The sequence below is a fragment of the Sus scrofa genome, chromosome 9 (assembly GCF_054392235.1).
Source record: "Sus scrofa isolate SSC_HxYL_T2T_F1_AM1 chromosome 9, Sscrofa_HxYL_maternal_Yorkshire_Landrace_v2.0, whole genome shotgun sequence".
Classification (NCBI taxonomy): Eukaryota; Metazoa; Chordata; class Mammalia; order Artiodactyla; family Suidae; genus Sus; species Sus scrofa.
In genome coordinates, this window is record NC_139391.1 from 21,787,711 (window position 1) to 21,800,135 (window position 12,425).

General features: G+C 40.9%; 2 protein-coding genes across 36 annotated transcripts in view; one reads left to right on the forward strand and one right to left on the reverse strand.

The window, feature by feature from the left end:
* The window catches only part of CTSC (cathepsin C), a 35,387-nt gene extending 28,126 nt beyond the window's left edge, over positions 1-7,261 (reverse strand). The window contains exons 1-2 of the mRNA XM_003129741.4: positions 7,019-7,261; positions 5,215-5,360 (exon numbers count right to left, since the gene is read on the reverse strand). Coding sequence (XP_003129789.1) covers positions 5,215-5,360; positions 7,019-7,190 — 318 coding nt within the window. The 5' untranslated portion in view covers positions 7,191-7,261. The remainder of the gene's footprint in view (positions 1-5,214; positions 5,361-7,018) is intronic.
* LOC102160855 (uncharacterized) overlaps positions 1-12,425 on the forward strand; it is a 393,443-nt gene that overhangs the window by 12,396 nt on the left and 368,622 nt on the right. For 22 of the 35 annotated variants that reach the window (XR_014814881.1, XR_014814909.1, XR_014814915.1 and 19 more), the window contains exon 1: positions 7,376-7,530. The exons of 2 other annotated variants lie outside the window; for them this stretch is intronic. The gene's annotated coding sequence lies outside the window, so the exon portion shown is untranslated. Of the gene's footprint in view, positions 1-7,228; positions 7,531-12,425 lie in introns of those variants that run through there. 11 more of the 35 variants (XR_014814880.1, XR_014814891.1, XR_014814890.1 and 8 more) reach the window with 1 other exon arrangement.

Below are 12,425 nucleotides of genomic sequence, written 5' to 3' on the forward strand. Positions count from 1 at the left end.
TCCAACATTCTGTTTTTTGGTTTTTGTTTTTTTTTTTTTTTTTGAGTACCAACTTGCTTTAGAAATATTCATGGTAGTGCTTTTAAGCTTATAGTTGTAGTAAAGTTGGTGGGTCCCAAACAAAAACTTAATTAGAAATCAGTGAAGTTCCGAGTTCCCGTTGTGACTCAGCAGGCTGAAGACCCAGTGCGGTCTCTGTGAGGATGTGGGTTCTATCCCTAGCCTCACTCGGTGAGTTAAGGATCCAATGTTGCCGTGGCTGTGGTTGTTGCTCTGATTCAGCCCCGGGCCTGGGAACTTCCATATGCTACAGGTGCGGCCATAAAAAAGAAAAAGGAAAGAAATCAAAAACTTTACTGTTTGCTTGAGTATCACCAAATAAAATTTCCATCCATAATGATTCTAGTTTCCCTTCTATGCATCTTCAGCCCTTGAGTAGCTTAGTCTTCAAAATAAAATCTGAGTTCATTCTCCCTTTTACAGCCTCAGAGAAAGTAAAATGAGAAAATAGTAAAAGTTAGAAAGCCTCTTCAACTCAAGGGCATTCTTCGGAGCCATGTTTGTTTTCATTCCACTCCTTACCTCGGCAGTCTGATAGAGGATAGTGTAGAAGAGCTTTATACATGCTTGTGATAAAAAATGAACAAAGTGCATAAAAGCATAAGGAAGAAAACATTATCACTTAGCTACCTATCAAAAAGTCAGCCATAGTTAAACGTCCTTTATATTGTTTTGCTACATTGTGTGTTTTATATAAGAGATGGGCTGTTTTTCATCTACGGGTACTTTTAAAGGGTACACATTTGTTGGAGCATGCTAATTATAACCAAATGGTAATGCTATTAAAATTTGATCGTCTTAAAAAATGACCTGCAGATAGTACTGTCTTTTTATTTTGGCCAGCACATTATTTTAGAGGAAAATTGAATTTGAATGTCTCTAGGAAAATTTCCATTTTGCCACAGGTCGAATTACGCTTCATTGTTTTACATAAAGTTGTTTCAAATGCTCAGGTTATCTGCCTGCATGAACCTTAAATTCATTTGCGTTTCTAAACCCCATGAAGTGTTCTTATCACAATGTCTGCAGGAAGTTGAGTAGAAAAAAAGTGTCTTTTAAAAATATAAACCTAGTGCTTCCTGCCTAACTCAAAACTATACAAAAATTTTCACTGTCAAGATTTCCTTCCAAGCTTTTATTTAGCTTGAAGTCACATGTAAAAAAGAAAAAAAAAAAAAAAGATCCCCCACTCCCGATTTCTTAGGCAGTTAAAACCAAGGAAAAAAAGGTTTAGGAACCTCAAATCATGAAAACTTCTGCTTATGTTCCAAGTGAGGCCTGAATAAGGATAACATAATAAAGCAAATTCCTAGCAAGAGAATAGGATCACTATAGCTTCACAACTGGAATGCAGGGAGAATGATGTGGAAGCTGTTTGCTCTGTAGAGCTACAGGCTAACCTGGGGGAACAAGGTGGAGCGAGCCGAATGGAATACCCTGCATGTATTACCTACTCAGCAAACTCTAGCAGGAACACTCTAAGAAAAAAAAATCTCCTGAAAGCATATCAGAAGAGGGCAAAAGGAAACAAGGACTCAGAGGTGGTATGGGTCAATGGAGAGATCTGGAAATCCAACTGATTTGTAGGATAATCGTGGAGGGTATAAATGGCAAAAATTTGTCAGATACTTCTGCAACAGCAATAAATAGGTTGAGTGGGTTATGTTGTAGTTTACATAAGACACTCGAGTAGTAAATACTGGGTAAGTTCTGATAATTTTCTTTCATTTTAAAAATAAATTTTAAAGTAAAAGATACTTTCTAAAACTTACAGGAAAAAATCCCGTATGCTTTGTTTATGAAATAGATGCGCTATCTAGATGCGGTTTCTTGAGTTACACAGCCAGCATGATTTGCATGATTTGCCCAGCACCACTATAGGAAATACTCAGGTGCCTAACAGTAAAACCCAGCAAGCTTTTTAAGTTAAGTGTCACACAGTGTCTATCCTATTATGTAAAATCAGCTCCACTTTATCATTTTTCTTAAATTTGTTAAATGCTGCTGCTCCTCATTACATATTCAGTTGGATTTGCTAAGAGAAGATGGCATTTTATTACTCTGCAAAACATGTTTATCTTGAATTACTTATGTTAAGGGAAACAAATGAAATCTAGTATCTTGTGTCTGTTCTACTCTGCTTATTGAAATAATGATCCTTATCACAAGGCCTACCTACTGACAAGAGTGGCTGATTTTTCAGCAGGAAAAAACATGGTCCTGATAATGGTTCTGGTCAAATCAACCCTTTTTTTTCTCTTTTTAGGGCTGCACCCAAGGCATATATAAGTTCTCAGGCTAGGAGTCGAATTGGAGCTGCAGCCATTGGCCTACACCACAGCCACAGAAACCCCAGATCTAAATCACATCTGCGACCTACATTGTAGCTTGCAGCAATGCTGGATCCTTAACCCACTGAGCAAGGCCAGGGATCAAACCTGCATCCTTGTGGATACCAGTCAGGTTCTTAACCAGCAGAGCCACAAAGGGAACTTACCGGATTGACACTTTAAAATATATACTGCTATCAGTAGCAGAAGTACACTCTTCCTATTTTTATTCCTAATGAGGGAACGCCATCCAGAAACATAGGATCAGGTAGGGTACTCCCCTACAACAGTATATATATGGACTCTTCCCATTTATGGCTGAGTACACTGATAACTTTATTTGGCTTGAAAAAGTGGTTTTCTATTGACCTGCAACTAATGTTCTGAAGTAATGGGGGAAAAAAAAATTGCTTACTCTGTGAATTAAAGAGAAATAGGGGTTGACCCTTGAACAACACAGGGTTTGGGGCACTGACCCTCCAAGTAGTTGAAAACCAACTTATAGCTGGCCCTCCACAGACAGGGTTCCACATCTGAGGAATCAACCAACCTCAGATCTTGTGGTAATGAGATATTTACTATTGAAAAATATCTCTGTAAAAGTGGATCCATGCAATTCAAACCTGTGTTGTTCAAGGGTCAACTGTACAAAGAAGTGTTCCAATTCCTTCTTTATCCACCAGCCATTTCCTCGGTCTTCACCATCTCCAGGCTCCTATTCAAGCTGCAAACAGACAAACTGACAGGGAAAATACTAACAGAGGGGTAACTGCTCTTCCTTATTTCTCATTATTTCTCAGGTAGTTAACCATGACGTTAGAAGTTTTCCCCACTATTTTTCCAATTTCTACAAAAGTGAGGAATGAAAAGTTTTCTAAGCCAAATGGATAAAACTATTTACTCATCTATTTATATACGGCACCCTATCTTGTACTTAAATAATGTATTCTATCTATTCTTCAACTTAATTCTACTTCATTTTCATTTTTTAAACAAATATTGCTTAAGTACCTATCTTGTATCAACAAAAGGAGAAGGAGGGGAAAAGGAGGGGCAAGAGGAAGAGGGGGAGGAGGGGAGGGTACACAGTAAGGACTGTCTTGAATATCTCTTTCCTTGTACATCAGTTCCATGGGCAATTGCTCCCAACCTGAAGGCAAAGAACCTTTGAAGGGCGTAGGAGAGTATCTACAAGAGGTCTGCAAAGGCCTAGGCTCGTCAATATGCAGACCAAGAATTATACTCAGATGGACTCTCATCTACAGCATAGATACTACAGTTTTGAAAATTCATACAGATACTGCTATGATTTTTAAAAACACATAATATTGGAGTTCTCCCTATGGCACGGTGGGTTAAGAATCCAGCTGCAGCAGCTTGGATTGCTTTGGAGGTGCAATTCAATCCTGACCCAGCACAGTGGGTTAAAAGGATCCCTTGTTGCAGCAGAGTTCTCAGCTGCAGCTCACATTTAATCCCTCGCCTGGCCTGGAAACTTCCATGTGCCACAGGTGCGGCCATAAAAACAAACAAAAAACCCATAGTATCTATGAGTAACATTAAAAAATATTTAATAATTGGTCAAGCGTAGGTTTCAACCAATAAAACAGACAGCTGGCCCTCAACAGCCAGCATAGAAAGATTGGTTCCTACCAGCTGAATATCAAACAGCTAGTCCAGGTGAGAGGAGATAACTTTTTTCTATCTCTTTTTTCTTTTTTCCTGTTAAAAAATGGGTCCTCATAGGAAAAAGTATTTGCTGTTTTTATTCTAAGAAATTTAGTTGGTTCAGATGTTAATAACATATCATAGTTAGTGATTAAGTCCCAACCCCTGTGAGGAATCAGGATAAATTTAGAAGTTAGTGTTTTGCTGGTGCTTTGTCTTCCACCATCTTTAATGGACTCATTCTCTCACTTTCCCACGAATCCCTGTAATTGGCTAACTCTTACCAGATGTTTTAGGCTATAGACCCTATCCTTTGAAAAAGCCTGTCTTTATTTATTCATACTCTGTAATAAGAAACAGCTATTCTCAGGCTTATGGATTCAATTTAGTTTAACAATTTACTCTCTAACAGGAAACATTCCAACTTCAGAAGGCTTTCAGGGATGGATTGCAATCTGTGCTCAACTATGTTAACCTAGAGTATGACTATAATTAGAAGCAATGAGTAAGGCTCTAAGAATGGACAATAGTTTTTCCCTAGTGAAAGAGCAAACAAGCTGGCCTGGCTGGGCTACCTTTTACTTTAACCCAAGGAGTAACTCCAGTGCTATCTCAATGCCTTAGTTTAGTCAACTAAGTTATTCACATTAATATATTTAGTGTAGTATAATTATATATATTTTATATTTTATCATATATTTTATAAGTATTTTAGTGTGTTATATATATATTTAGTATATTATAATACTTCAATGAGTCATTTACATCAATTTCTCAGAGCTAACAAGAGGACAGTACAATAACCCTAAGATAAAGAAATTTATAAAATCTCTTTCCTACAGATTCAGTACAAACCAAGTGACTAAATCAAAGTTTAGAAATCAATGTGTAGTAATAAAGAAAATAAATTAAGAATCTACTCATACTTATCAAAATAACCAACCACAGATCAGATGTGTTTTTTTAAAGCTATCAAAGTCATAATTTCAAATAAAGTGGCAAAATTACACCATCTAATTTCTCTTGGAAAAAGTGGTATGTATCAATTCTGGCTATCATCTTAATCTAAAGTTAAAATACCAAGTGTCTCTTTATTAGAAGGGTTTTCAGGTATCAGATCATTAAAAATATGAATGCATATCCCAACAGAACTAACCTTAAAAAAGGCAAACCACTTGTAGTCATTCAGCACAATCTCAAAACCTTGATTGTAAATGATGGTGAAACGTCCAGAATTGCCAAAGTCATCATATGCTGTATCCAACTTCTTAAGGTGCACCACTACTTTTTTTTCTGGTGGTCCTAAAGAAAAGAAAATGCACAACAAAGGAAAATTATTTGAACTTCAACAGGAGGGGAAAAAAAAAATCCCCTCTCTAATTTCTAATCTTTTTAAGCTACTTTCCTTTCCTGCTACCTCTGATTTGGGTAGATCTGGCTTGTGAAGCTATGATTCCCCATTTTATGGCCTTCCTCTGGATAATCCCAGAGGAATCTAAGGCAAGACTGAAATGAAGGCTCGAAAGATATATGAAGGAGCCCAGCAGCAGAGAGAACAGTACAGTCATTACCAGAGCAAACAAACACTTTAGAAATTTTTCCATTGACGAAAAGGAGAAAGGGGGGATGTTGAAAATGACAGGCAGAAATGGGGAGAAGACAAAATGGTAGTCAAAAAGGGGAACTGTAAAAATATAAAAAGACCTATCAGATCAGAAGAATAAAGGGAATGATCTCTTTAGAGAAGAAATGGGGTATCTTTCTTTTAAATGGCTCTACAGTTTAGAACCTCAGAATGTGAATGCTTCTAAAGTACTCAGCAAACTTGTGGTTTCTAGCCTGTAGAACTAACTTCTACTGACAGGAACTAAACTTTTAGCCTTCAGAAAGTGGGGACTCATATTTTCCACATTTCGGAATTAATACTCTGAAAGAGGAGATTCTGTGACAGAAATGTGCAAATCCCTGGTCTTCTGCTTTGGACCTCCAGCTTCAATTTTCAAAAGAAAAAATGGTTATGATGCCCAGGATTATGAAATGCTACAGTTATCTGGAGTTGGACAGTTCTATAAGTCTGTTTTAGTAACAAATGACCTGGCAGTCTGTGTTCTGTTAACAAGGAAATTGCAGCCGAGAGCTTCACCCATTCTGCACAAGTCACAGGTTGGCAGAGGGTTTGTGTGCAACTAGAGTGCCTCTCCTGAACCAAGGTTGTGTGTTTTTTTCTTTTCCCTTGACTAAATTCTTTGTCTTTGGGATAGTCGTGTCATCTGAAGGCATTTGGAATGTCCCAGGGTGTTCAAACACTCGATATTTCTTGAGAGCCTTCCATGAGCTAGGCATTGTACTTGGCTCTGAGCATTTCAAAATACAATTACTGGCTAAAGAGTTATTAAAAAAAAAAAAAACTTTTATATACTAATACACTACCTCCCTGCAATCTATGCAACTGTGGAGTGGTACCAGAAGTTTTCTCAGACTAGAAGCAACAACACGTGTTCAAATCAAAATCGCCAGGCATAAGGGCACTTTCCCACAACTTAAAAGAAGAAAACTTTAATTGCTATATTCTCTGGAGTCTTTGAGCTCATTTCTCACTGGCACAATAAAAAACTGCAGATTGGACGGAAACATAAAATGGCACGGTCTTAACTCTCCTCCTCACCAAACCAAAAACACAAATTAAGTGGGAAAAAAGTACTTGTAAAAAGTGCTGAGGCGCCGGGGATAACTAGGACTAAGTGAAGTTAGAAATTCTCAGCAGTTCCACTTTGACATCGTTGCCCTGGAGCAGGAAAGGGCACCCGGAGGGGGGTCCCAAGTCCAGCCAGGACGTCCCTGGCCTCCAGCTAGTTGGGAGCTCGGAGGGGGCGCTGCGAGGAGAAGGGCTCAAGGACCGAACGGAAGGAGCCCCGGGCAGGCGCGAGAAGAGAGCGGGTCCGAGGGCGCCGGCGGCTTACCCATAACCGAGCAGTTGACGTCGCGCTGGGAACCACCAGGGCCCACGTGGAAGATCCAGGTGCCCAGCAGGTCAGGATAGGTGCAGTTGGCAGGAGTGTCACAGTGCGCGGTGCCCGCGACGTAAAGAAGCAGCAGGAGGGCAGAGAGCAGCGAGCCCAGCCGGGGACCCATGCCGGCCGGGAGCACAGGAGAGGTGGGGGAGGGAGCGGGAGCCGGAGCGTGGCAGGCTGGGGGCTGAGGCCACTACGGTCGCGCGCGCTCCTTAAAATAGTCCGAGGGGCCGGAAACCAGTGACCCAGCGTGGGCGGAGTCTCGGGGTGGCGGGGGCTGGGCACCCAGGCGTGGCTCCGCCCCTCAGGTAAGGGCTTGGTGGCGCGAGCCCCTCACCTGGCCGCGGCCCGACAGACGGCCTGGGACCCCAGGGTCAGGTTCTCTTGGCAAGGGATGTCTCCAGAGAGGACTGAGGAGCCACTGCTGGTCCGCGCGCGCCCCGGACTGCGCTCCTTGCAAAGTAACGGAGAGGGAGACCCGAGAGAGGAGAGAGAGAGGGAGGGAGAAAGAGACAGAGGTGGGGTGGCGGGGACTAAAGGTCAGAGAGAGACGGACACCGAGAGCTGGGAGGGGGAGGGGGTGGGGGTAGGGGACCGAAAGTGAGCAAAAAGCCCAGAGGGTGAGCGAGCTGGTCAAGTTTGCTTTTACTTCTTTGTCTTCGTTACTTAGTCCTCACCAACTCGGTTAACTTTTCTTCCCTCGGAACAATTTTCCGCGCGACCCCCAGCCACCCCAGTTGTTTTAGAACTGCTCTTCCTTCCGTTTCCCAAAACTTTCACTACCTTTTTTTTTTTCCTGGGTTTTGTCGGTTTCCTGTTAATGTTATTTGCCAGTTAGCCACGGGAAGATTCGACACGTAGTGCTCATTTGCAGTTTGTGCGATTAAGTGTTTTGTGTTTTTTTCCCCTGCTAAAGTTCTAGAATTTAGTTGTGCGCACGCGCACGCACAAACCCACAAGTGCACTTAAAGCTCTTGTTTTACAGCTGAAAAGCTGGAGGCCCAGCGGGGGGAAGTAACTTGGGGGGAGGAAGGGAACCAGCGGGTGGGAGAAAGCTGGTCTTAGGAGCAGATTCTAGGGTGACCAGTCTGATCGCCAGTAATTAATAGGTACCCCTATTTCCAGGTGCCTCCTTGTTCAGTGTAAGTATCACCCTTTCTGTAAGAGCTTCTCTGACTTTCCTGGCTCTTGTTGGAAGTTGGGCTCCTTTCAGAATCTTTTAGGCGTCAGGCCCTGTGCAGCATCAAGGACAGGTGAGGAACAAAACAGACTTTCCTGTGTCCCTGCCCTTTAGGGCACGTGCCTTTTGCCCTCATCACACTGGTTAGAAATAAATCCTTGTATGGCCAGTATTTTGTAAGCATTCAAAGGGAGCAAGTCCACCTCATGCACCTTGATCTCCCTTGATCCTGGCTTGAAAACACCAAGCGTGCTGGGGTGTTAAAAATAAATGCACTTCATAACCTTATCTTGGTCCCTAGGCCTGAAAGCTAATTTTGATTTGGCAAAAGAAGTTGCCCTTGAAAGCTTAGCAGTGGAAATGCTCTCTAATGTCCTCATAAACTGCAAAGGCAAGGGTGGGGCCAACTCTCTATCTCTAGGTTTTATTTCTGTTTACTTAAAATGATAAGCTGACAGCATATAATTAAGCTAAGACACTTACTGTTTAGAGATACACTGACAGCGTTACATTGCTTTCCTAATCTCTGAGAAAGTGTGTCATTGGTTGTTAAAAAACAGTAAAATGTTGTTTTTTAGGGCTGCACCCTCAGCATACGGAGGTTCGCAGGCTAGAGGTTGAATCAGAGCTAAAGCTGCCGGCCTACACCACAGCCACAGCAACTCAGGATCGAGCCTGCAACCTCATGGTTCCTAGTCGGATTCATTTGTGCTGCGCCACAAAGGGAACTCCAAAAAACAGTAAAATTTTTTACCAGAGGGAGCTCCCATCGTGGCACAGCAGAAACGAATCCAAGTAGGAACCATGAGGTTGTGGTTAAGAACTCGACACAGTGTCTGTGATGATGCAGGTTCGATCCTTGGCCTTGCTCAGTGGGATAAGGATCCAGCATTGCTTTGAGCTGTGGTGTAAGTAACATATTCAGCTCGGATCTGTGTTGCTGTGGCTGTGGCTTAGGCAGACAGCTGCAGCTCCAAATTCAGCCCCTAGCCCTGGAACCTCCAGATGCCAAAGAAAGAAAAAAAAATATTTAAATGTTTTAAAAATTTCTTAAAATGTATATAAGTATTGAGAAAAAGTAATTTATTTCTCAATTTTATTATAGTTGATCATCAGGGAAAAAGGGTATTTTAAATAAAATTTGAATACAAGTACATTTCATTTTCTAAAATGCTCATGTAGGAGTTCCCGTCATGGTGCAGGGGAAGCAGTTTGAACTAGGAACCATGAGGTTTCGGGTTTGATCCCTGACCTCGATCAGTGAGTCATGGATCCGGCATAGCCATGAGCTGCTGTGTAGGTTGAAGACATGGCTCAGATCTGACATTGTTGTGGCTGGGATATAGGCCGGTGGCTACAGCTCTGATTGGACCCCTAGCCTGGGAACCAACATATGCTGCAAGTGTGGCCCTAAAAAGCAAAAAAAATTAAAATGCTCATGTATAAATGTACTGGAAAACTGAATGAGATTCAGGTACTTGCTCTTTATGTTTCTAAATAGAATTGTAGTGTCATGCGTGACTGGGTTACCTTGCTGTACAGTAGAAAATTGACAGAACACTGTAAACCAGCTATAATGGAAAAAACAAAAATCATTATAAAATAAAAAAGAATGATAAAGTCATAATACAATTGATAGGGACCTTTTTTTCCTGAGAACAGAAATTATTTCAGTGAGTCATAACTCAGATACCTCTTAGTCTAATGCATTCATTTTCCTATTGGAAAGTGAGTATCCAGAGATAATAATAACTTGATGAATGTCCTAATAGTCTTGTCAGGTGGCCATTCAAATATCATACCTCCATTATTAATGCTAGGCAATTCTTGGTCAAGTTCCCAGCAAAACAAAGAACATTTCTGTTGATTTATCCAGAAGTTGCATTCCTGAAAATTTAGTTTATATTAAAATGATATAAAATGCAAGTGAGTTTATATGCAAATCACAGTTTGGTGCTAGGCTCAGACTGTTACAAGTAGGCTTATAGAGAAGCAATATTGCTTAGCAGAAGTTCTCACACTGTGGTCCCAGGACCCACAGGACTGGCAGCATATGCATGTCCTTGAAATTTGCTAGAAATGCAAATTCCTGACCCCCACCTCATACCTACTGAATCAGAAAATGTCTAGGTAGGTCCCAGCAATCTGAGTTGTAACAATCCCCTTTCAAAGAGTCCTGACACAGCTACCATTTGAGAATCACTGGCTTAGAGATGAACCACAAGGACTTAAGTCACATGGCCTAAGTTTGAAGCATGGCTCTGCCACTCACCAGCTGTTTGATCTTGAGGAAGTTATTTTACTTCTTTTTGTGGCTTGGTTTTCTCATCTATAACATGTGCATAATTTTACGCCCTATGATCATCTCATCCAGTTTTGAGAAGACTGAACAAGTTCATACAGATTCTGCGGAGAACTGACTGTATTTATTAATGTGTTTATTTCCATTAGAAAACTGTCTTTATTAATTAGGCAGTAGATTCAAAATCCTGTAATCCTAGCACCCTGAATGATCTCTGACACACAGTAAATTCTCACATATTTGTTGAATGAATGAATAGTATCGTGGACATAAATATATCTGTGGTCCATGGTATTTGGCAATGAGCGTCATGATTGCCATATTCCCTCCCTTGTGAATAAGTTTGAAAGCCACTGTTCTGGAATGCATAACAAAACAAAGAAGGATCACAGACACAGAGAAAAAATAACCTATCGGTGTCGAATACCATTTGGTATTGATGTCACCACTGTCGTTGGTAGTCATGGTAACAACCATAGTAATTTCATTTGTTTAGGACTTTACATTTTACCAAAGTTAGTCACATATATTATCTCGTTTAATTATTACACAATTGATTGAGAAAGATATTACCTAATTTCCATTTTATCGGAGACAAAACTGAGGTTCAGACAATTTATTAGGGAGTAATACCTGTGAAAGAAAAAGTGGAGAGAGAAGAGGAATAGGAAGGGAAAGCCCCAGACTGCAGTGTAGTAAAGGAAGGGGGAATCAGAGAAAAAGAGACTCAGGAATACAACTCTGAGTCTTAGCCTGCCCGGCAGGGAACTCTGGCACAATAACCCATACGGGAACTTGGCTTGGGCAAAGATGGCCAGGCCCTGAGAGCGATCTATGCTGTGCTTAGTCATTGGCCTGGACTGGAAAGTGGAGGTGGTTCCTGAATTCATGACAGTGAGAGTATGTCAGCAAACTGCACTGCTCCTACAGGTTCTCTATTGAAGAGAGGTGGGAGCAGTGCACACCCATGGCAGCTACAGTGCAACACTTCTGATTGAAATAAGAGGTTGATTCACAAGAGTAAAAAGAAGGTTGAACTATTTGTTCAGGTCTTGTGCCGTCCCAAGTCCTGTACCCTTTTTGTCCTTCTGATCTCAGAATCACACGTCTAAATTCTCTCTTCTGTGACCTCATGTTCCTGTGTTCACAATTCATTGTAATTATTTGATTGACTGCCTTTTCCACTAACGTCCATTCTTGACATCAGGACATACCTCGAGGTTTTTGTCAGAGCTGGTCAATATTTACTCCTGCATTCTCTCAAAAGGTATGAAGGAAAGGAAGGAAGGCAGTGAGATAAGCAGGAAGGAAAGCAGAAGGGGTAAATAATTAGCTTTCTGTGCATGAAAACTCGGCTAATGAGAGCTTACCCTGGAAAGATCACAGGGTTGCTTAGTAATGCTGCTAAGGTTGGCTGATTGCATGCTACCAGTGTTTCTCAGACTTTTTGTTCTGAGCACCCCTTTGCATTCCTAAAGGTTATGAGGACTCCAAAGAACTTTATATAGATTGTATCTGGCAATACTTACTCTGTTAGAAATTAAAAGTTTAAAAATTCAGTATTGACTTATTCATTTAACGAAAATAAAATGAGAGTAATACTTTAAAAAAAACTAGCTATATTTTCAAAAATAAGAAAAATTAATGAGAAGAGTAACATTGCTTTATAGTTTTGCAAACTGTCTAATGCCTGACTTAATGGATGAGTGCTATATTATCTGCTTCTGTGTTCCATCTGTCAACAATATGTTGTGTCAGTTGGAGAATATGAAGAATATCCAGCATTATGCAGATATGTACTTGAAAAAGGAAGATCCTATGAACTCCTTGAAGGAGTCTCAACAGACCCCCTGGTTCCTCGGATCACATTCTGA